The 25,389-nt window shown below is 32.0% G+C and overlaps 2 protein-coding genes across 4 annotated transcripts; both read right to left on the bottom strand.

The window, feature by feature from the left end:
* Positions 1 to 1,813: 1,813 nt before the first annotated feature.
* LOC101202936 (probable ubiquitin-conjugating enzyme E2 16) lies at positions 1,814 to 5,670 on the bottom strand. The gene is made up of 6 exons (XM_004146444.3): positions 5,400 to 5,670; positions 5,153 to 5,256; positions 4,747 to 4,849; positions 4,577 to 4,640; positions 2,437 to 2,525; positions 1,814 to 2,277 (listed from the first exon to the last, which is right to left on the bottom strand). Exons 1-6 carry the CDS (start codon positions 5,427 to 5,429, stop codon positions 2,182 to 2,184), a joined length of 486 nt encoding a protein of 161 aa, XP_004146492.2. The 5' UTR covers positions 5,430 to 5,670; the 3' UTR covers positions 1,814 to 2,181.
* Positions 5,671 to 10,589: 4,919 nt separating this feature from the next.
* LOC101216583 (D-2-hydroxyglutarate dehydrogenase, mitochondrial) lies at positions 10,590 to 20,742 on the bottom strand. 3 transcript variants are annotated; one of them, XM_004146500.3, is made up of 15 exons: positions 20,360 to 20,742; positions 19,942 to 20,261; positions 17,645 to 17,746; positions 17,244 to 17,291; positions 16,312 to 16,382; positions 15,676 to 15,794; positions 15,316 to 15,411; positions 15,051 to 15,160; positions 14,303 to 14,383; positions 12,613 to 12,713; positions 11,895 to 12,003; positions 11,566 to 11,671; positions 11,395 to 11,480; positions 11,186 to 11,311; positions 10,590 to 11,079 (listed from the first exon to the last, which is right to left on the bottom strand). In XM_004146500.3, the coding sequence occupies exons 1-15, from the start codon at positions 20,475 to 20,477 to the stop codon at positions 10,990 to 10,992; spliced, it is 1,683 nt and encodes a 560-aa protein (XP_004146548.2). In that variant the 5' UTR covers positions 20,478 to 20,742; the 3' UTR covers positions 10,590 to 10,989. The 3 variants fall into 3 exon arrangements, with proteins under 3 accessions (XP_004146548.2, XP_031739523.1, XP_031739522.1); XM_031883663.1 differs by having other exon boundaries at positions 17,692 to 17,746; XM_031883662.1 differs by having other exon boundaries at positions 19,977 to 20,261.
* Positions 20,743 to 25,389: the final 4,647 nt, after the last annotated feature.

Here is a 25,389-nt window from a genome sequence, read left to right as displayed (position 1 = left end):
AAGATATTGATCGATGTGAATGGTAGAAAGTATCAATTAAATCATTATCTCTAAAAATTTAATTTTCGTTGGCTAATCATTTTAGTTTTTTGTTTTTGTTTTTCCTATTTTTAATTTTTTGTTTATTAAAAACGAAAATCATATATATTTTCTTTGTGAGTGTATTTCTTTTTTTAAAAATTCATTTTCAATTTCCTTCATAATTTTAAAAACAAGTTTTACTCCTAATTTTAAGAACAGGTTTCTTGTTTAAAAAACAAATAAGTAAATTAATTGTTCAACACATAGTTGTTTTTTCAAAAAAATAATTTTAAAAAACAAAAAACAAAATGGATTACCAGACTTTCATTTATAATTTTTTTATAATATAGGGAAATAGAAAAATGATAAGAGTTGGGAGAAAAAAATAAAGTGAACTTAAATAGAGAAAAGGAAAGAAAATGGAAGAGGTTGATCATTGGATAAACTAGATTTTCGTGTCATTTTCTAAAACTTCTTTGAGAAAGTTGAGGGTATCAATTTAACTTTGGAAAGTTAAAACGTATATTTGAAAGAAAGTATAAACATACATATGAAAGAAAGTATTAATAATTTTTATTAATACACTTATGCTAAAATCTTTTTTAAGTTTGAGGACATTATAAAATTTTTGAAAAAATAATAATATTTTGTAGAGGGTGAAGACTTAGTTTATTTTGAATTCAACTTGTTGATAAGTTTTTTTATTCGTTTATAACATAATACCTTAAATATGTTATCTAGTGTTATAAATGATTGATCGATATAAACACTTTAATTGTATGATTGCTCTCCCTCTACCAATAGACGTAAGTAACACGATGTTGATGAACTACATAAATCTCTATGTCGGTTTCTTTTTTTCTTTATCCTTTGCTTGTCGATTTTCCAAAAACGCATAAGAAAATAAAAGAGGAATGTCTAAGAAAATTTGTGGATGAAAGAAAATTAATTCCAACATTGAAAGTCAAAACAATTGTCACAATCAGAATTGGGACATTTATTTGGTTGGTCTAAAGTGGCATCCATAGGTATGACAATTTTAGTTGTCTTGGACAAGTGAACTTTGAGTTGCATGAAGTTTGGTTAAAATACAATTTAATTACTAATTGGAAATCATATCAATATAATTTTCTTGGATTAAAAGGATTGTATGTTTCTTTTCTAAGTTGTATATTGTCAAAGAAAGAATAGCTCAGTTGATATGTGTATAGGTTACTGCCCATATTAAATTACTTGTTTACAATATGATTTTTTTCTCATTTGCTTAATTTCTATTAGTTTACTAAGCACAAAATATTCTAATGGAGATGATAGTGCAATTTTATTTTTAATAGATCAATTACAATAACTTATTACACAAAAAATTAAGCAATAAAATTTGAAAATTAAACTTTTACTTTAACCCAGTATAGTCTTCTGTTTACAACTATTGATCTTGTAATCCGTATGTTAAACATGTTTTTATAACATTAAATGAAAGCCTTCTCAAATGTTTTTTTAAAAACAAAAATGGGTAAGATTTAATAAATAAAAAACGAAAACACACACATAACTATCAAGAAAAAAAGTTGGAAATAGCAACACTGTACACAAAAGGAATTAGTAATCAGAGTTGAGATGATTCAAATAAATTAGGATTTCCACAATCTCTTAAAACAACAATTTATAACGTAGGCATGATAACATTAATTTGATGAACTGAGTGTTTATAAAGCTAATTTGGATTGTTCCAACATTGGTATGAATTTTGAAAAATAAAATATAAAAGTTCTGTATAGAGATGAAGTTGAAATACAGGAATAGAGAGTAGATTTATTTATTTAAAAAATTCATAGTATTCACTGGAACTATATAATAAAGAAAGACAAACTATAATGTGAAAGGAAGGAGGCATTACTGATGATTTATGAATTTTGTAACAAAGAGAGGTTCTCACCCAAGAAGGATAACCCAACCCCCAAGGAAGGAAGGACAAGAAAAGTTGTTCTTTAGACATTGGTAAAAAGCACAAATTCATCTTCCTTTACAAATGCCAGGCCTTACCACTTTACTTGATTTTTTTTTTCTTTTGTTCTTTTTTTCTTTTCCATAATCATTTTCTACTTCGTCAACCTTACAAACAAGGGTAGCCACAGGCATATAACAATGGAAGATCTTAAGTTACACCTTGTCATCGTGGAACCACCACCTTGTCTCTTTTGGAGATCTTCCGTTCCTACAATTCTTTACATAACGATCATTATCGTCAGGGCGTTGCTGCAAATAGAAAAACAAGAGACCATCAAGAGAGGAACACACACGTTATTTGAATCTTAAGAACTTCAAAGAAGGTAAGAATTTTGCTACTTCCAACACCTCCATGAAAAATATACTAACTATACATTTAGAATCAAAATGGAAGGAAGTGTATCGTACCTTTGCTGTGGAACTCGACAGCATGGAGAGAATGCTGATACAGATAGAACTTACAGTCATTGCAGGCGACCATGAATCGTATAAAATATCTACACATATTCAGAGTGAAGGGAAATAACATTGGTCAGTCTTTGCTGCTCAGGTGATAGCTAAGCTCTCAAATAAAGCCCCAACAGATCACAAATAACCTCATACCAGAAAATTAACATGTGTAGAATATAATTCACACCTCAAACAAGCACGGGCACCAAACAGTGGTGCAATGCTTAGAAACATTTACAAAAGGAAGAAGAAACAGAAGTAACTAATACACAACCATTTTGATCTGGGAAAATACATAATCTCAGTCACGCATCTAAGTAAAAAGCGAATTGCAGAAAGCATATTTCACCTTCAAACTACATTCATTGCAAATGATACAGTTGAGTCAATCAAGATCAACTCTACAATCAAAACTAAATTGGTTTGGTTTGATATTCAGCCCTCTGTCCAAACTAAACAAAAAAGCATTGATAATGTGGTTCAGATTGCCAAATTCTCAAACCAAACAAAAAAAGCATTGATAATGTGTTTCAGATTGCCAAATTCTCAAACCAAACCAAACAGATGAATACAAATTTGATTGCTAAAGTGAACAAATATGAATTCCTAAATAGTTTTAAACATTATATAATTAATGATATATTGTCAAAACTAAAGTTTTAAAAGACTTACATTACAGACTAATTACAATCTAACATGTTTGGGACTTTCTCTTTACAATTTACATTAGACTTGGACTTGCATAAATTGAAATTAATTTTATTCTTTTTTATAGAACTCAAGGACAGAGCTGAAATACGTTTATGGAAACTTCTTAAGTTTGCTATTATTCCATTTATGCTTCTAGGCTATGGTTCAGATTATGCTTTTGGAGTATTATGTTTCTCAGTTGCTTGCTTCTCTCTCTCTAGTCTTCAGTTTTTTGTATTTTTCAGCATTAGTCTTTTCTAAAAAGGAAAAGAGTTCTTGAGGACACACTTAAACAACCTATAGAACAAAAACCTGCTCAAGAAAGGTCATATTTAGCTCTATTAATTTTGCAAGTAGGTTGTCAGATGAACTTTATGGTATTTATATTCCATTGCAATAAGCAAACATACCAATAGATGGAAAAAGTATTTGCAAACAATTGGAAGTTGTCAATGATTTTCAGGAAAAAAAAAAGGAAGTTAAGAATGATACAAAGATTCATATCGATGGTTCCAGTTGGTTTTGTTGGTTGTGTACCTGTGCGTGTGGGTCTACATAAACAAGTGGTGAGTATGTGTGTGTGTCTATATAACCTACTGGTTCAAAGATCATCCTAGTAAATAACATCAACATGATACAAAAATAAACAACCATCCTACAATAAATTATCAGCATAGAGGGTCTTTTCATCTATTCAAACTTGTTACTGACAAAAAGAACGAAATCCAACAACAAGTGTTGCTTCCTTTGTATGGGCAGTTTATCTTTCTGTACCGTATAATTGAAAAGTTGTAAATTAATAGATGTAACCCACTTATTGTCAGACCCAACATAAAATGATTTTCTTTCTGTTGAACTTAAGATCAGGACATTATATCAAAACATTTATGTAACATCAAATCATTCAAGTTCTCCATGACCAGTCAATGATTAGCCTACAGACAAGGCGCCACTACGTGAAAGAAAATCTATTAACTTTCCCATTTGAGATATGATCTACTGCGTAAAATACAATAAAACTCTACTACTATTGTAACACCTTTTGAAGTCTGACGTCTGATACAAATAATATAAACAAGAGAGTCATAATGCATCTCACTCATCTCTATCAATCCCCCTCTCAATGCACACATAAAAAAATTAAAATATTCCAAAAAATAAGTAAAAAGAATTCGCCAAGTAACAAATTATGATAGGTATTGACCGAAATGTAGTTAGTATTTTTCCTAAACAAACTCCTTTGAACACAAGAAGCAGAGAGAAGAAAGGAATAGAATATGAACTCGATGATCCTGCAGAACTGCAATCGCTTAAAATGGATGGTGAAACAAACAATATAGTCACCACCAAACCTAAACACACAAAGATCAAAATATCCAACAAAAAAAAAAATTATCCATTTACCAACCTAGACAAATGTGACCATTGCTATAGATATGAGGATGCAGAGGAGCTGGATGCAGAAATATAACCTGCAGCAAAAATCAAACACAATACAATCGATTAATGTAGCTGCTAAAGGGGTAATTGGAATAGAAATGATCTCAAGCCTCAAGGTTGGATGGATTATGTTTAAACCTGCGGAGCCTCCATTGGGTAATGCTCAGGAAAGTCGACCTGAAGCTGATAGGTTTCATTAGCATAGAGAGTTCCAGGGGCACCGTTGACTTCAATCACCCACCTTCCAACAAAAGAACCACCCAGAAATGAACGTCAAATTTCGAAGTAAAATTGCTTGCAGAACCGAGTAAAGAGAAATAAGGAAAACAAAATGAAACCAAAAACGCCCACCACATTCGAAGAAGGACGCAATAAAAAAACCAAACCTAAACGAAACCCAAAAGGCAACAGGAAGAATTGTTGGTTATTACTCAAAATGAAAACCTGTTGTGTTTGGTACACCATGACGGACGGAGAAGGAATTAAAAGGGGAAAAAAAAAAAAAGAAACCCTACGAGGAAAAGGGTGAGGGAAATAGGTATACCTCTGAAGATTATCGGTGACCTTGTGTTTAAAACCAGCAGGGGGATTGACTTGCCACTCAACAAGTTCCTTCTGGAGGCGATTGCAAGCAATCTTACTGAGAGCCTGGAAAGGAATGAAAAAATGAGAAGGGAAAGAATGAAATGAAATGAACGAATGAATCGATCAAATCAGAGGAAGAGTTGAAGGGAGAATAAATGGAAGATGGGGAAATTGGAAAAAGATGATGAAGATGAAGATGGGCTTACCTTGAGAGCGGAGTCGGAGGAGCTGGTCATGCTTGGGGTTGGCTCCGCAATGCAATGGCAGAGAGAACGAGAGAAAGAGAGAGAGTTTTTAATGACGGTAAGATAAATTAAAAGAAGATTGTTAGAGGAAAGGGAGAAAGTGAAGCGGCCACGCCCTTTATATTAATTAATAACGCCACTCCTTCCCCCTCATTCTTCCTTTCATTTCCAACTTATTCTATTCTTTCCCATTTCTCTTTTAGTTTCCTTCTCCCTTTTATTTTACATTTCCTCTCTCTCTCTCTCTCTTTCTTTTAACCTTTTTAATTATTTCTTCTTTTCCTTAAAAAAAAAAAAAAAAATCCTTCCCTATACCTTTTTAACCTTACACGAGCTTAGTTTAATTCATATTTGTATATACCAAAATCTTGAAAGACAGGTTTAAATCTCCATCCTAAATTCTATAAATACCTAGTAGTCTCTAAACTCTATATATCGTGTTGGTTATTTTTTAAAATTAACTAGTTTGATTTCTTAAGTATATTTCTTATAAATAAAATTTAAGTAAAATTTTAAAGACAAATTAGTTTTAATTAAACTCAATCCACTTTGTGAGATCCAACATTCACGTTTTAAAGATCAATCAACCAAAGATTTGTTACTTTTTTTAATGCATCAAACATATACATATGTCTAAACCTAATTACAATCTTATTTAACATTTTACACTTCAACCAAACTTCTTTATTACTTTAATTATTGGGGGAGAGAAAGAACCTTTTACTTGGTCTATTTTCTACTACACAATAAGGTGTCTTTCTTCCTTTTTAATGAGTTCTCCATTTTATTTTTCTTAGTTCGAGATTTGAATATTGACCTCTAAATCGATACACATGTTTTTACAAATTGGATTTTTTCTATTTGAAAGGACTGAGCTTATTGAATCGGCAAAATACTAAAAATACATGGTTCTATAACCATCAATGATTGGTGAACCCGCAAATCCATTTGCAATTCCTTTGGAAATATTGTCGAAATGATATTTCTTTTCCGTATTTCAAATACTTTGTACAATGTGAAATAAATTATTTGATCTTCTGTACCCGTGGGATTAGTAAGGTGGAAGTCTGTCTCTTAAAGTTAGACATGAAAGATTTTATTTGACCTTTAATTGAAGACCTGATCATTCCTCTTTACCTCTCTAACTCAACTCCTTTTCAGTTACAGGATAGAAATCTAAACTATCCAGTCTCAAAGGAGAATTCCTTAGTATTACCTTGAATCACATAGTTATACCGAGTGAACTCAAGATTCAAAGTTCTAGCCTCCAACTCAAGATTGAGAGTTCTAGCCTTCCTCTAAGTTCATAATCTGATCCTTACTCATTTTGCTTCTGAATGGGTGGACAAATTGACATAAACCTGTGTTTAGTTAGCTCTATAGCAATTCCCTACTGGTGGGTGGGGTGCTTAGCGATTTCTCATTTTCGGCACAAGGACGCTTACATCAAGGAGTTAGGCGCATATACTCCGCTCCCCAACTTCTTCTCCCTTGGGTCTCACTTTCACGAAGAATAAGATTTTTAAAAAAAGTGATGAGCTTCAAATACTATAAAAGGAGTCTATGTTCATTTGGTTTCCAATAGTCCCATTAGAAATCCTTTAAGTTTGTGTTCCCATTGAAAATTCTTTAAGTCTGTGGACCAACTCTTATTAAATTTCCTTCTTGTATTCTTTTGTATACAGTGAAGAAAAGGGTGTGAATGATAGCAATATTTTGAAAGAAGAAAAAACGTTTTCTTTGTACCTGGAGTCAAAGAAAAATGTTTGTATAATTATGATACATTTTCACAATAGTGTAATTGTTCTTGTTTGACACAGTGGAATTCTTTGTGATTTTTCAACCTAATCTAGTTGTAGTAGTGAGATTTTTTTTTTTCTTTTCCAGCAAGTGATATCAAAAGTTAAAAGACATGTAGTTTTTAAATTTTTTAAAATATACTTTATAAAAGTAAAAAATGTATGTTTTTATATCTTCATAATCCTATCTAAAAAATGCATAGAGTTACTTGTATCATTGCATGCTTTTACATATACATGATGATTGTTGTTGAAAGCGCTATAGTATCTCTTTGATTTCCACTTTTTGTTCAATTAACTTGGTTTTCATATCTAATCACTCTAGTCCAATTATTTGATTTCTACCTAATATATAAATACATATGTAAATTTAGGCAATTCATTATGAGAACTAGCAATGGACAAACTCTAGAAATAGCTCTTCACATTTTTATTTGTTCAAACATGAGAATGAAAAGTTAATATTTTCTCTTTCTTAAGAGTTAAGTGACCCTCGTTTTAATTAATGATTTTGTATCATTCTTTTCTTTTTCTTTTTTTAAAAGATGATTTTTTATTATTCTATACACATTTGGCATATGTTTAATAATAGTTTGGATATCTTGACTAGATTAGCATACTATCCATGTCCTTGTAATCAAAATTCTTCTCAATTTTGATATAAAACTCTTCCTTTTAGCAAGCCCTTCTTTAAATTTAGAAGTCAATTGATTATATTTATATTTATTGAAGTAGTCAATGGATGATCACTATGTTCTAAATTCCTAATTCATACTCCTTTTAACTTCTATAGAAATAATTCATATCTTTATATAATTTCTCTCTCATATGCATAGAAAGATCCAAACCATTTAATTGACACACAAGGATTAAAATATTAATGTTAATATACCATATTTATATTAAACCCCAAAAGAATACATAAGATATGAGATCAACAAAGTAAACTTGTCTATATCATCTTTCATTCTTTACTTTTACTATTTTTATTTTTTCTTACTTTAAGATTAATTCATACAAAATACCCTCTTCAAGCTTCAACTTTTGTATGGCTACCAAGTTTCCAAATCTTATATGTTTTACATCTTTGAGTTTGACAATTTGTTTTGAAAGACCTATAATAAGAAGTGAAAAATTGAACCTCAAACATTTTGATCCAAACCATATATATTGACATTTTGTAAAATTTTGCTAATACACTTAGTAACAATGAACTTAAAATATTGTTCTAGAAAAAGAACAAATATGTGAAAGTTGGAGCGAAAAAGACAAAATTATTATAAAATGGTGTTCGCCCGTTTGACACATTATGAATTAAATAATATTTAGAGGAAGAATTTGAAGTGAGATTCACTCTTATCAATTAATTGGTAGCTAGTAAAGTTATATGCTGTAATGCAATAATTCAACTTTTTGGTGGGAGAATTGGATTCTGTTTCAAAATATCACATTATCTCTTCAAGAAAGGAGTCAAAATTCCAAAGTTTTCAATCAGTTTGGTTGAAGAGGGACCTGTGAAATATATTGACTCCAAAAGAAAAGAAAAAAGAACTTAATTACTTATTTTGGTTATTTTCTTATACGATTCTGACTTTTCAATAATGCTTTAATTCCTTTGTACATTATTTGGAAAAGAAAACAAAAAAACATTTATATAAAGTTGTGTGGATTTACCTATTGGTCCAAACTTTCAAAATTTTTACAAGAATGCAAAATAGCTGTGATTTGTAAGGTTTGAGGTTTTAATTTTGCTTTTATTGTTTCAAAAGTTTAACTTTACCTCTTACCTCTTTTTCCCTTTTCTTTTATATATATTTGTGAGTGTTCGTGGGCGTCTTAATAAACTTTCCATTTTGAATGAGGTATCAAGAAAATTTAGAAGAAAAGGAGATTATAGTCTTAGCACATTCAAAAGGTATGTTGCACAGAGGTATACGAGCATGCTTAAAACTATGAGAATTGTTATTAGAATATCGCCACCCTTGTTGAACTATCAAAAAAAAAAAAAAAAAAAGTTCTACCAAGATCATGTTGTATAATTTAAGAGGTGAGAGAACAAACTTGGAAAGTTGGGATAAAAGATTGTTTTTCTTCAATCTCAATCATGAAAACAAATTTTGTGAAAGTAGAGAAAGGACGGATGAAAATCGAGGTCTCTACCCCACCATCATCAAGGAAAAAGAAATATGGAGCTAGAAGAGGAAAAGGAGGCAAAGGATGAAAAGCCCTATGGCAGTCAAACCCAGGGGCTACGGACTATTTGTTTTCTTGATAATCATATTCATCCATCTATCAATCATTTTCTTTCATGCTTTCTTCCTGCCCCACTCTTCCACAACTCTTTTCACATACATATTCCTCTGGTACTCATTAAAACCAATTCAAATGTGATTAAAACCTTAAGCTCACCATCACGTCTGCCTACTTGTGCCAAGCTAAAAAGTTCTGAGGCTCATAATATAAAGAGCCGATAAGATATAAAGTGATGGGTTTTTTTTTGAGGCAGTGACAAAATTCTTTTGAAACTCCCAAATTGGGATTGGCATATTCCAAGCTTGATTGACAGAGATGGATTTAGGTAAGGTAAGCTGGTCCTTCCAATAAATTAGACAAAAAGTATTCCCCTAATTTCGGTAATTTTTTAGAGTAAATTACAGTGCAAGGGAATACACGTGTACATCATATACATATGTGTGTAAATATGTATATATTCCTAATTTTACTCATTTTCTTCGGGCTTCTAAGTTTCTTTTTTTCGTTGTTATATATTGCGTTTGTTTTATACTAGTAAATTAAATAAATATATACAAATCTTTGAGGTTTTTAAGTTTTCTTCTAGTTTATTGCCTGAACAAAATCCAGTTCGGAAAGATTCTAATACTAGGTTAGAAACTTTCCATAATGTGAAGTCCATAAAATATAAAACAAATTACTAAATCTTTTAATAATGTGTTCAAATTATGAATGAAAAGGAGTATACAGGAAAATGGTTCAACTCCAAATCTTAGATGGCTATCTATCTAGAGAGAGAAAGGGGGGAGGGGGGGAACGAATTAACACACATGCAAACATGCGTCTATCCAAAGCTATACACAACTTGAAATCGGTGCTCTGATTCCCTCTGGACTATTAGTAATGAAAAAAGATAGAATAAAATCCTACAAGCTTCCACAAAGAGGATTTGGTGAACATCATTCCAATAAGATAATTTTCAAACGTACAAGAAACCAAATTAGATATCAAAGGTAAGGTCCTTGTAAAAGAAACAGGGTTTTGAAAGCTACGTTTTCTTAGTTCTCAAAGTTTTTGTTAAATTTTCAAAAATATGTTATTGAAGTTACACTAGAAAACAAAAAAGAAAGAATACTAGTCAAGTATGATTTTTCTCAAATCAATATTTTAACTACACATTTCTAGTTTTACATATACGAAAGTCAAATGAGAGGCAGATTTCTCAAACTTGACAGGTACTTTACTATAATGCAAGCATTTAATTTCTGATATATCAACGTAAGCTCTATATAACAGAATTGACATCTTACTTTTATGATTGACTGCCTAGAACATCCCTTCAGAATTCTGAAGCAATATTTGTTAGATATGTGCATTTTTTTAATTTGATTAGGCGTCAACATATAAACCCGTTTGTTGTTGGTTCTTTATTTCACAAGCACCTATCTGATGCTTTGCTAAACTCAATCACTCGAGTAATTATTCATGATAAGAAGAATGGAGTCATGAACCTGGTCAGGTTAGGAATGAAGGGAGTGCGGCAGAACTTTATAGGGGTTGAGTATGCCACGAGGATCCAGCAATTTCTTAATAGATCCCATGATTTGTACCTATCAGAATTAGTGTGCGTTTAGAATGTTATAAAACTAAGACATACTTCAATAAAATAATAATTAAAAAGTATAGAAAAAATCATGAAGTTTTTAAAATACGAACAATTTCAGGTGACTTGGTGTAAAGTATCTTGTTGGCTTTCATCAATCCCAATCCATGCTCCGCACTGATGCTTCCACGATGGTTAGAAGTCCACTCATAGACAAAGGGTTCAATTTGTGCAAAAACCTGAGATGTTATCAGACATGATTAAAAACTGATACAAAGTACCTAAAAGATTTCAGCTGGACAGGATGAACAGATGGAATTACCGCATCATCATATTGTGGAGTTGAAATATTCAGATGCAAATTGCCGTCTCCAAGGTGGCCGTAACCAATTACTTTAGCGGAGTTGCCTAAAGAGAGCAGATTTTGAAGTGCCTATAAGTCGTGGTCTTCAAAAATCACAAGTTCCTGCAAGGAATACCTCTTGGCTCTTACCAAGTCTTACTCGCATTTCTTCAACAAGATCGTACATCTTCTCAACAGGTAACGACAAATCATACTTGTAAACAGCCCCTGCTTTCATCAATGCTTCTGGAATGCCCTACAGTCGAGACAAAAATTAAACTGGAGAAGATAAAAGATAGAATTAATTGAAAAAAGAACGCAAGCCCTTTAGTTTCATATTGACGTTCAATGCCTCGGTATCTTGAAAATAATCAATAAGTGTGAATAGAGGTGCTCTAAGATATTTGAGTGTCATCTAGCATTCGCTCCCTAAAACTGACAGCAATATTGATAGAAAACCACTGTATTGGGATAAATACCTCACGGATCTGCCAAAAAGAGGATATTTGGTTTATGTCTTGTGCAAGAGCACCATCAGAGATTAAACCACCTTCCATCGAACGAAGAAGAAATGCTTCAAGCTTTTCCCTGGTAATCCAAGTAAAAGATAGAACCAAAGAAAATTACCATAACATGTCAAAACAGCAACATCTTTAATTTTCCACCATGACAGGCTCTAACATGCATGATGAAGGTTCTGTTTAATTTGTGAATTATGTAGAAGAAAATAAATTGTAGTCGCCTGTTATAGACAATGCATTTCTACTTGAGTTTTTGTTTGATTTCAGAACAATATTCAGGGCATGGAAATGATAAGTTTTACTTGCTATTTAAGGTTTTTAAGGCAAACAATAATATTTCAGTACGTCCTTGACTTTCTATGCCATTTTTTTATCAGTACTAAACTTCAAACACCTTACATAGTGTTACGTTAAAGACATGAGAAGCAAACAGATGTATTAGCAACCCCAGCTACGAACAACAGCTTACTTCCATTTTAATCTTGGTGGATTGCAGATATCTAAGATTTCAGAACTCAAATTTTTTATTTTGTGCATTTTCCTCTCTTTTTGAACTTATAGGTGATTCCAAATACATATAAATTATTAAATATGACGAATTATCAAAGATCTTTTATAACACCGATAAAGAACTGTCCAAGCAGATAAATGAATTACAAGCTTGTAAAAGTGTTACTTGTCAGATGATTCATCAGTGCCTGTCGTTTCAATCAAAACATAAAAGTTGTGCATTGTTGGAGGCAATGGATTCCGAATACCTTCTAAATGATTGAGAACCTATACACATAGAGTGAAGTGAGTATCGCTTTGAAAGTACAAAAGGAGAAAATAGAAACATATCACTTTTATAGATAAAGAGCACAAAAGTAGTTCCCTGAGAATGAGTATAAAAAGATGAAAATATGTAAATCAGTAAATTAAAACACTAGAGGCAAGCTAAGGAAAAGGACCGCCTCCTTTAGAAATAAAGGTATTCTTTCACTCAGAGGATTTTGCCAATTCTTTCAATAATTAAATCCTAAAGGAGAAAGACCTAGGGTACTCATTCAGGGAAAGTTTAAATAAGAAACAAGCCAAATTTGAAACCAAAGCCAAGAGCGATCCTTCCAAGAGTGACGCCCCACAACTAAAGCTAATGACCTCTAATGTACCATAACTAAAATTAAGCCTACATAGCTCTTCAAATGTCTACAATATTATAGAGATTGTCAAGATTTTCCTCAAGCAAAGAATGGTGTAATAGCAAGGGATTTATTTCCAACGGGAAAGTATTTCAATAAGTCCAGGAGCCAGCATAGATATTTCACAACAATATTAAAGAGAAAATAAGAGATAGATCCAACGGGCAAATGACCCTTTGTAGCTTGGGTTTCGACTTATAATGATATAATGATTGTTTATGGGGATGCAAGCACAAATCCAATTTCTCCACAAAGTACCGAAGCCTTTAGCAAGTAGAATAGCTCAATAGCCCCCAGTAATTCCCAAATTATTCTGGTAAAAGATAGTTCAGGATCAAACAAAACAACATTCTTTTCCATCAACGAGTTTGCAATAAGACAGCATGCACAATTTATTTGTCTATCAGAAACAAAAGCATATTGAAACTTGGTTAGAATAGAAGATGGAACTGTCTGGAGAGAACTTTTACCACGATTTTGTGTCTACAAGAACACAGGCTGATAGGTTTGAAATTGTCAACAACTTTACATTTTATTTCTTTGAGACAAGGCAAACATAAGTAGTTGAGGCTAGCACTAATTCACTTTTGCAAAAAACCATAGAACATTCTCAATATTTGCTTAGGAATCTCAATCTATCAAGTTTTGAGCTGTTCCATCACTACGAATTCCAATGCAAGACAAGACCAGCTTACCGTGGTGCTTGTTGGATCCAAAAGAGTTAACCGCATTAATAAATGCAGGAAAATAATTAGACACGCTCATAATAAATTCTTAAATCAATTAAGTCAAAGGATAACATTTTTATACAGCTACGAGTGGTTAATGATTAATATTTATTGAATTGAATTCTTGGAACATTCAAAGAACAAATAAAACAACCTTCTATTATTAAAATCGCTCAGCAATCTATAATTGTTTTAGAAACAATTTAAAACAAATCAGATTCAACCTTGTCAAATGCATGTGTTACTTGTGTTCAATGTTTTTATTGTCTCTAAAAGTTAAAATAAATTGTTCATCAGATCATGCATCGTAAAGGCCCTTGACTTTCAACTGGTACTACCACATCCAAATAAGAAAACTATCCCCAAAGATTTCTTAAACTATTAAGTTTTTTTAGAAAAAATAAACTATTAAGTTATCCACGATTTGAAGAAGAAAATAAGGATGAAGAGACCTCACCAAATCCATCGACATGTTATCCAGGAATTCAAATGCTGAAAGAATCTCCCCAAGTTTCCTCTTTGCATCCACTAGAAGTTTCTATTTCATAGATGAGTACATAAATGTCAGGAAAAAAAATATTAGTGCTTTTGCAAAGAAAGAAGCAAACTGGATTTTTTTTTCCCAATAAGAGAAAGGAAAAGCAAAAAGAATTCGTAAAGGCCAAAGGATTAGTTTACAATAACAATTTAGACTTGATAATTGGAGAATTTTTAAGTGGTGTTTGGGGAATTGAATTAGTTATTATACTCAATTATTTTTATAGTATGTAGATAATAATCGGTAAGTTGTAATAGAATGTATTCAAAGTGCAGACTATGTTAGTCTGGGTTGTAATAATTTGTGTTCGTGGTACATATTATTTTAGTTTGGGTAGAAAATAGTAAATATTGTACAATAAAAAAAAGATTTGATTAGTAGTTATGTTAGAATAGTTGAAAACAACAACTATATAATTGAAGCCCTAAATATGGAGTGGACTTCAACCCACTCCACCCTATTGAAGTTGGTGGCCCAAACATTCCTTTGACGATTTTACCAATTTGTTTTGAGTACTCATGGTCCAATTTTCAATTAACTTCCATCTAGCCATAGACATTAAAGATTTTGAAAGTTGTGCTATATTGGTTCATAATTCGACTGGATAAAAAAAAATTATTCAGAAAAAGTACATTTATGGTGAACAGAAAAACCAAAGGTGGAATACCTGGCAGCTTGAGTAATCTTTACAGCCAAGAAATGCTACATTAGTAGCAGGTAATTTAGGTGGGGTAAGAATTGAAATCTTGGTTATAATGCCCAAGGTACCTTCACTGCCTACAAGATAAAACATAATTGGTGCTGATGCAACTTCTTATTGAGATCGTAGATTTATAGATAAAAGATGAAATAGATAAAATAATAAGTACACACCTATAAACAACTGCTTTAAATCATATCCAGTATTATCTTTTAAAATAATAAGTACACACCTATAAACAAATGCTTTAAATCATATCCAGTATTATCTTTTCTTAAAGTTCCCAGCATGTCGAGCACTCTGCCATCTGCTAACACAACTTCAAGTCCTGAAAGGTACAAAAACATACTGAGGATATAAGCTTTCAGAGAAGATTTTGCAAGCACCAAATTCAAATTCCCACATTTACAATTGCAACTGAGTCAAAACCACTTATCAGATCCCCCATCAAAGCTTTAGCTCCTTCAGAATTCACTTCTTAACAAGAACAGGTATACCCATCAAATGCTACTTTCTTTGGAGTAAAAATTAAAAGAAGAGACGTAATTATGTATGTATATCATGAATCAGAATGACCGTATACAGTCCTTACCAAGTACACTGCCATGAAGAGATCCATAACGAACAAGGCGCAGACCACCTGCATTGGTAGAAACATTTCCACCAATCTGGCAGCTTCCTTTAGCACCTAAGTCCAGTGGCATTATGAATCTGAATGAAGGCATAAAATATTGTGAAAATAATTTGATGCTAAGCAGGAAAAAGAATTCTTCAGCTAGGCAGGGAAAAGGTGCAGGAAAATCAAAGAAACTAGTAAATTTGACATCATGTTATACTCATTGGCCCATGCATCAAGTGTATTACACAGTTGTAGAGCCTAGAACAAACCAATCCTATTTAACTAAGGTCGTTGCATCCAGAGTATTACCATTATCATTGTCATTACAATACTAATAGGTATCAGGTAGAAAATTGGATAGTCTAAACACTTTTGCATCCATTCCAATTGCCAATGCCAACAATGAAATTAATGTACATTTTTCATTTGACTCTTAATTATATAGTTTATTTTCTAGGAGTGCCATGTGTTTATAACAGAATTATTTGCATTTGAATCTTTGTTAATATATATATATATATATATATATAAGGAAGATCAACATTTATATGTTATTTTTTAATTACCAAAAGTAAATTTTCAAGAAGTGTATGTTGGCAGGAGTGTTACCCTTGGTTATCCAGAAAAGAGGACAAGTTTTCTAAGATTCCACCGGCTTCACAAACAAGTATGCCGCTAACCTGAAGAACGCAACAGAATAAATACCAAATAAGTATTGATGACATCATTCTAAAGAAGAATAGTTATGTTATGGTGTAGCCATGATGACAAAGGAGAGATATCTAACCCAAACGATTTATGGTGGATTTAGAGGCAAATTATGTATTTTAAAAACTAAAAAGAATTTAACCAAAACTAGTAAAGTAACTCACTACATCAAGTCCCTCTTTCCCTCCCTCCCCCTCAAGTATAAAAATAACGAAGATAGAAGAAAGCAACAGAAGCTTCCAAAGTCGATATTGCCTTTTGTCTATGTTTATGACATGCTCCAACTGAAATGCCTTGAATTGATCAAAACACCGATAAAGCATTCAAATTTCACAAATCTTTTACTATTTATGCCAGGAAATTAGGACCCAATACCTCTGTCCGGCACATGACTGTTGATTGCAAATCATTGCTAAAAGAATTTATGAAATGCACATGAGTCAACTGGTCTAGCCTAAAAAATCCCTCCAAATGCACATAAATCTTCACTAAAATAATTTCCAACTTCTTTCACAAAACTGTCATCTTGATTTGTCGACCCAAATTGGTAAGGAATTTGATTTCTTTTATTAAGAAACCTCTTTTCTTGAGAAAAAATGAAAGAATACACGGCATCAAAAGATAAACCCATAAACAAGAAGTCATCAAAGAAAAGGATTTATGGTTCTTATCCAAGAAAAGAAACAAGCCATCAAAGAAAAGACCTTCAGTCCTGTAAAATAAGACCTAAGAGACCAATCCACTCCAGGATTTTTTTCCAAAGTTGATATTGCCTTTTTTCTATGTTTATGACATGCTCCATCACTTGGAAAAAAATGAAAAGTGGCGTTTACCTTGTCAAAAGATACGATATCATTCATCAATCGAAGGTTAATTATTACCTGCAAAAGGTACAAAAGAATCCCATTCCTTTTTGTTAAAATTTCGAAAAGAAAGCTATTCAGAGATGATGTTACTCAATGGATGGGTTTTCTGCACTTAATGATATTACTCACATAATATCATAAATGTGCGTCCCCACAAAATTTATCCATATAAATAAAAAACAATCTGATTGTGCACATGTTGGTAGATGGGGAGCTTAATAACCAGACATTTACCCAATAGCGAATAGGATATTCCAACCTCCAAAACCAAAATAATTATCTAGATCATAAGCATGTAATGGGAGATATGTGCTTCACTGATCAGATGTCCTATAGAAACCAAATAAAAAACTAAACAAATATATTACTTCATCAAAAACTGGAACACTTCCGCCAACAAGACCAGTATTTCCACCTTGGGGTACAACAGGCAAGTCTCTGGAGTTGCAATATTTAAGTATCTGAGAGACCTGAGAAAAGTAGTCAAACAAACATATCAATCCTTTGTTAACTAAAAATATGTGTCCAAAGGCATCTCACTAGAAGAGAAAAAATGGAAATTTAAAATGTAACCGAATTTTTTTTTCCCAGTTTGATTCCATTCTACAGCTTTGTCCTCCAGCAGAAAAACCAAGAGTACAGATCAACAGAAAACTTAAACATACTAACTTCCAGCTTTTATAGTGAGCTTCCTTAACACACATCGATTTTCAGTTTAACCCAATCTAAGGCTAAACAACAAAAAATCTCCAAAAAGATGAGAGAAAAATCTCTAAATTCATTCCATTTCAATCTATGATTAAGAAAAAACTCTGATACAAGTCAACATTGTTATTTATGGCCCCTCACGGAAATGGAAATAGTTAACTAACTATGAAATACTAATTACCAATTTATTATAAATATTTCTGTTTTGAACAAGAAGATGAAACCTTTCGTTGCAGAAATGAATAAAAGACTATTATAAAAAATTACCAACTCCAAAAGGGAGTAAACTGAGACAGAAAATAAAACAAAAATAGCACATCTAATGATCTAAATACAATTACTAAGGCAATATAAGAACATCCCAATTCAGATAATATCTTGTAGCAAAAGCCATAGAAAGAGAACACTGTGATGACATTTACAATCTGGCAGAGTCTTATGGACAAGCCATGGGAGATGTTTGTTTTAAAAAGTTCTCAAATTTCTTTCCATCCACAATTCCGAGAGAAGAGCTTTAATCATGTGTAGACTCATAATATATGAGGTTTGGAAGTCGAGAACCACCCAAGAATAAGTTGATGAATGTTATCGCTCAAAAGGAAAAAAAAACACCCAAGATTACTTAAATGTAGAAAACAGCTTATACCAACAATGCAGCGGATACGTCCCTCCCTCCCTTATTACAGACTCCATAAAGTAGAGAATTAAAACAGGAAAAAATAACACATCTAAATACAATTACAAGGGAAGAATGAAAACATCTCAATTCAGATAAATCTCTTGTTATGAGAAAATAGCAAAGGCCATAGAAAGCAAACACCATGATGACACTTTCAATCTCACAGAATCCTTATTTCAAAGTTGGAATATCAGAAAATATTTGGATTCAGACAGGAGTACACCATCTTAAGCACAATGGAGCACTTCCATGCCAAGAAAATAATTCAGAGGTCTCGGATACTTAAGAGCAGGATCCTTATTTGAAAGTTGCAGTAAGTCCATAAATGTTTCCATGTGCATAATATGTCTACTTGTATAAGATTGAGGTTAACAGCAGAAGCAAATGCCAAGTTATCAAGTTAGTGATATCTATTGGCAATAAGCCCTACTTGAACCATGGGATAGTCGCTACAAAATGCCTTTTGATTTTGAGTTCCCACTTACAAGCTCACCCATATATTTTCTTAAGGAGTTCAACAACCAAGCTCCATTCTTGGTTATTTATCAATGCCAGAATCAAATCCTTCATAGCCTTCTTCAACTTTCACATTGTAAGAAAGATATAACTGAGCTAGGTTCCACATTCACTGCATCCCTTACAAGTATCACTTCTTTGTTTTGAATACCATTTTTTTCTGAGGTTACCATTAGATGAGTATTTAAAATGATGAGACGGAACCTGAAGTAGCATAGTTGGTATATACGGTTCCATGTCTTTCACAGTTAGAGACATGTTGGCCTACATTAATATCAGTCGAGGATGTGGAAAAAGAGTCATTTAGCATACATTGAATGCTATTGAAGAAATAAATGCTATTTCGGAAAAGGAGGTTAGGGAAAAACAGGATCCATCAAAAGAAGAGATGAATGCTATTGAACCAAGCAATGAAACAAAAGCAAGCAAAGTAGGCAAAGAGAGGAAGAAAGAAAGTATGAGAGTTAGAGATAAACTTTGAGTGAAAGTGAGTGAGCTTTTGAGAGTAAAAGAGTGCTCTCCAAAAGTGCTCATTGTTTGTAAATTTTCATAATAAAAGTTTCTTTCTTCTAGGTGAGTGTCTATTCTTTTATGACAATTTTTTCAACATTCTACAAGATTGACACCATGGCCTCATTTTTCACTATATTTCAACATTCTATAATTCAAACCATTAGCCATTAGCTTCAAAACTTTGACTTCAACAAGGCATTGACTATAAAAGAAACAAAATAGCCTAAACTCAATGAAGAAGAATTAAACCTCTTCTGTGCTCCTAGGTTGTAGTAAAAGCTTACTTGACCCTCTATACTTCCGCAACCAATCAGTATTTGCATCCAAAAGCCTATCCTCATCCTGAACTACATTTTTCTCCCCCAAAATACTCCGGAAAAACTCGATGTCATCAGAATTCAGCCTCGAAAATGAAGGATTTCTCTGAACCAATGACGACAATGAAGCAATGCGTCTGAACCGAAATCCAGACGGCACTTCAAAATGATTGATCGCAGAAGCCTGAAAAGCTTTTCTGCATTCCCGAATTGAACCAAAATATCGTGAAATTGGCGTGCAGAAAGAAGTTCCTAAATATGACGGAGAATGAAAGAAAACCAGATTAACAAACTAGTAATGCATATGAATCAATCAGATTGCAGTGAAATGAGCGAGAGGTGAAAGAAACCTGAACGGAGAAGCGAGTTGTTGTGATGAAGATTCAAAGGCTGATATGAATGAAAAATTCGAGAGTATGCGAAGAGAAAACCGGCAGATTTCTTCCTCATCGTAGTCGTCATCATCATCTCACATCCAAAGTTTCTCTCAACAATGGTTGTAATTTCGGGAACTGATAATACCGAATTACAAATGTGAGTTGAAATAATTTCTTTCTTCTAAAACTGGAAAGCCAAATGTTTACGCATGCTCATAAGGCGACGTGGATGGATCAACTCGTCCACTACAAACCAATCAAAAAGACTTCTGGGAGTATCTTTTCTTTTTAAAAAAAAGGTATCCTCCGTAGAACGTTAGAACGAAAAAGTTTCAACACTTAATAGTTCATGGCATGACGGTGCTTTATGAGGTTTGAGGTTTGAGGTTTGAGGTGGATGAGATTCATTAGTGAAAATGTATTATACTTGATTTTGTCAGCATTTCTCCATTTTATCATTTTTTACCATTCCATATTTTTATTTTTAATATTTAGAGTTTGATGTTTGATTTCTAATTTTGTATTTATATGATTTTATACGTAATTGTAATATTTATACGTAACCGTGGTTGCACTCTTTTTCGCAGCCTAATAATTATCTTCAAGATACCACTTATTAGAAATGTATTAGAATTGTTTATTCATCTTTTCATAATACAGATAACTTAAAACGTATGTTCCGAACATTACTTAAATTAATAATACTAAAGACATACTTAAATGAGTATTTCTTTATATACAATGTTTTTTCTTACATTTCCAACGTTTGTATTAAACAATATTTTTGACGTTTTCATCGAGATGCTTCCAAAAAGTGCAACATATAATTATCCGTGTGAGAAGACATTTTGTGGAAGATAAATTCCAACATGTGGTATTGTTTGTTCTTGTGCCTGGCCGATGGTCATTGCAAAACTAAGGCGCACTGGAAATTGTTTTTTTCTTAAATTTGAATGGATACCCTTTATCATTTGCAGGACTCAAAGGTATACGCGGTATGAAGACATGCTTGCCAATATGTTAGTCCATTGTTATTTCAGCAAAAATTACATGTTTTCCAAAGTCTCGACACACCATTCTTGTCCCACAAAGAGCATTTGATGGGTCTAAATTTCTTAGAAGCATTATGGGACGATTTTTCTATAAAATAAGTTTATGTAGTGGAAGTCCATTTGGTAATAAGGAATTTAGAAATTTCGGTTGGTAGTATGATGAAGATTGGAGAAAACTCGTGATCCGTATTGCAATGAGAAGGGAAAGTGGAAACTACCGGTGGTAATGACATCGACAATGAAATACAATGAACTTGGGTAAGAATGTAGCAACCGACGACAAAGGTCGTAGATAAAGTCCAAGAAATCCCAAGAACGTGTAGCTAGAAGCTGAAGCGTGGGATGAAGAATATCGATTTTACAAAATAATCGTAAAAATAAAGAAAAAAATTCAAAAGTTCGAATTAAAATCTACTTTAAAATATTCAAACTTTAGAAGACACACGGAGAAAAAACATGATCACTTATACAACTTTAACACATCATTAAATAGAAAAAAAAAATTTACCTCACGACTTCTTATTCTATTTTGGTCTTCAATCTTTTCTTTGTCTTAGTGAGATGGTGGTCTACAATGACTTTTAGTTGTTTTATCTTTTGTGGTAAATAAGAAAAAAAAAAACTTTTTTTTTTAAGAAAATGAATCAAAGAAACTTTTAATTTAATATATAAAATTTCCTTTAATGCAAAACTGATTTTAATTTGGTAGATTATTATTGTTTATAATTAATTTTTGTGATTGGTAATTGTATGGTTATTTAAATTATATAAAAGTTCCAACGCCTTTAAGCAAAGTGCCAGAATGTCCTAGACATAAACTTAGACTTGAACTTTCTTAATGAGATCCTGCACTTAAGCTTTTTCTTAATAAGAACTTACTTTGTGACATGAAAGTGTAACGCCTTTAACCTTAAAAAAATTCAATAATTTTATTTTCCTTTAATAAACTTGATACAAACACAAGACAACATTTGAGTAAAAACAAAACTAAACTTCTAAACTCCAACACCTTGCGACTACCCTTATCGTGTAGCAGATCGTCTTCTATGCGCTACCTTCTTGCTTCGCTTATTTGGAGAAGGGAAATTTAAAACGTAAGTAATGCTTAGTGAGTGACAATTTAGGAAAATATTTTTGGGAATACAAGTACATGCATAAAATCATTTTACAAATCAACTCCTCAACACGCGTTGAGAATAAGAAACACCACATTGGCCTCTATTTATTCTCTTTGCTTGGACATTATTGAACTTCCTTAACGCATAGATCATGATGATGATTCTCATTTCAACATTAGTATCTTTGTGGACTCTCATTCAATTCCAGTTGCTCGGGTGGTTAGCTCGAATGCAGACCTCTCAACGTATCCAGTCACATTCTCACCATGTGGACCACTCAACGCATGGTTGCTTTGACTCTTATGTGCACATAATAGCTGACTCATGATAGGAATAAAGCTAATGGTTTACTCGCATACAAACATCATAAGAACCATACCGTAACTCATCAATATACTTCCAAACGATCATACTTTTCATATAAAACATAAACAAGATCATAACATGCATTATATTACATTATACATAACATGACATGACTTTGGAAGAAAGACTTTAGAAATTCGTGCTCTTTCTTTGGAAGGGTCACTCATGAAGTCAAACGCTTCCAACTAAATCCTTCTTAACACCTAACTTACTCCTCTTCTTGTTGGATATTCTCTTGGCAGAGCTTTAACACTTGGAACTTCCTTTGAATTCACAATGTCTATTTATACTAATTCTAAACTAGATTAGTCATTTTTTAATTCATCTTAGCTCGCCAGCTCTTACTTAGTGTCTTACATGTGTTACTTTAGTATCTCTCTTAATCCCTGATTAACTTAAACTTAACACGTGTTTAGCTAACTAATCATTTAGGTTTAACACTTAATCAACTCGTTCTCACCCAACTCCTCACTTAATAATTGATTGTGTATGTTGTTGTCTTCCTTTTTCGCAATATCTTGTTTTAGCGCGTCACCTAGCTTTATTACGCATACTATACTTCCTCATGGCACCTAGCCATAACGCAAACTCCTTCAACAAAATGCATAGTACTCAGTTTACTTAGTAATTTTTTTATCTCCCATCCTTACAACTTCTTTACTCCATAACACAGGTTTCACAATTATGTATACAACAAAAAAATTTAAAAATTATAAATATAACAAAATTCATCGGTGATAGACTTTCAAATTTTATTATATTTGTAGTTTTTTTAAAATATTGTTATATATACTAATATTTTAAATTTAATAGTTATATAGGCAACTATCTCTCGAATTTAATCGAACCCAAGAATAAACTTAATTTAGTAAAGATGTCAACCAAACCCAAAATCTAATTAGTCGAGCCGGATCATGTCCATGGATCAATCAAACTCAATCTTACAAGCCCAAAATGTGACAATTCTATAAATGAAAAAATTCTTCTTCATAGAACCTAGAGCGAATTGTCTCAACTATGAAAAGACTCCTTAAGCTCTTCAAAACTGATTTTACACATGAAATTAAAACTATAACATCCTTCCAAAATTTTAGCTTCAAGAATAACATCAACACTTTTCATCCCTCAAATCAAGCACACAAATTTAACGTAAAGAATAAAAAAATCAAATATTAAAAATCGAATCACTTCAACGTAAATTGATACGAACACAAGATTTACTTTACAAAAAGCACATTTATATTCGAAAACCTGGTTCGAATAATGACATTTTAAGGCTGGTGTTATTATTTGGAATGTATGAGTCATTATTATTCTTATCCACACCAAGCAATATGCTACTACATATGGTCTGTGTTATTGAGTGGTAGGTATCTCAATAATGTCATATGGCCGTTTACCTTCCATCTTTTATCAAACTGTATAAACGGCATTGAGCAGAATGATGAAATATATCAAAGGGTCCGGCATGGCATCATTTCATAACACCCCGCCAAATAAGGACTAAGAAAGCGTGTAACCTTTAATCATTTTTCTTCCAACAAAAAAACAACTTTTACCCCCAACAATTCATTTTACCTCTTAATTAAAAACGTACCTCCTAAAAGATCAAAATGAATTAGAATTTTAGATCAAAATTTAAGTGTAAAGTGTTCGAGATAGATCTTCAATATGTCTCTTCAAAATAACGTCTCTTTGAATTCACCGTATTTGGATTATCTTCTATTCTAAATTCACATAATCTTTATCACCATACAATTAGATAAAGAGTAATACTTGCATGCAACTTATGTTATATTTGCACACCCTTCTTTGTCAATTGAACGTGTGAATTTAGTTGACATAAAATTAGGACACTTTAAATTAGTATAATAATTGTTTTCTTATATAAATTAGTATCTTACTTAAAGTAAGCATTATCGTTAAATCTACCTAATTTTTTTAGGTTGGTTTGGATTGACTTTCTAAGTATTTATAAATGATTTTGTATTAAATATATTTTTAAATCTTTAAAAATTCAATTCAAATATAAACTTAATCATCTTTAAATTTAGCTCACTCTAAGCATAATAATAATGCATACTTTACAATTCCAAAAACTTGTGACACAAGATATCATATGAATGCATAATTATTGCATAGCATGTGTTTGATCTACTCTGGAAGTGTTTATAAAAGGACTCAAAAGTGTTTGTACATATATAAATGGTTAGTGTTTGGTTAATTTGGTCACAAAATAAATGCTTCGTCACTTTAATTATTTTTCCATAAAAAGACATCAAACTCAGTCTTTGCATAATTGAATTTGATCTTTTATGAGAGTCGTAAACTTCATCATTAACTTACATCTTAGGATCAGTAAAAAAAAAAAAAGTCAAATTTTTGTAGCTAATTCAATTTTTAATTAAAAATATAATTATAATCCTTTAGAGTGAGTTCAATACAAGAATAATGATGTGCATTAAAA

This window comes from Cucumis sativus, chromosome 4 (genome assembly GCF_000004075.3).
Source record: "Cucumis sativus cultivar 9930 chromosome 4, Cucumber_9930_V3, whole genome shotgun sequence".
NCBI lineage: Eukaryota > Viridiplantae > Streptophyta > Magnoliopsida > Cucurbitales > Cucurbitaceae > Cucumis > Cucumis sativus.
Note: the sequence above shows the minus strand (reverse complement) of the source record. Positions and strands in the feature narration are given on the sequence as shown.

What these genes read in the sequence shown, in the direction of transcription:
- LOC101202936 (XM_004146444.3), bottom strand. Translation starts at nt 5,429, where the DNA reads ATGACCAGCTCCTCCGACTCCGCTCTCAAG. An exon ending in GTCACCGATAATCTTCAGAG is followed by an intron (nt 4,850 to 5,152) that starts GTATACCTATTT and finishes TTTTGTTGGAAG; the next exon opens with GTGGGTGATTGAAGTCAACG. An exon ending in CAATGGTCACATTTGTCTAG is followed by an intron (nt 2,526 to 4,576) that starts GTTGGTAAATGG and finishes GAATATGTGTAG; the next exon opens with ATATTTTATACGATTCATGG.
- LOC101216583 (XM_004146500.3), bottom strand. Translation starts at nt 20,477, where the DNA reads ATGATGATGACGACTACGATGAGGAAGAAATCTGCCGGTTTTCTCTTC. An exon ending in TCTTTTCTGGATAACCAAGG is followed by an intron (nt 15,795 to 16,311) that starts GTAACACTCCTG and finishes GCCTTCATTCAG; the next exon opens with ATTCATAATGCCACTGGACT. An exon ending in ATAACATGTCGATGGATTTG is followed by an intron (nt 12,714 to 14,302) that starts GTGAGGTCTCTT and finishes CTATGTGTATAG; the next exon opens with GTTCTCAATCATTTAGAAGG.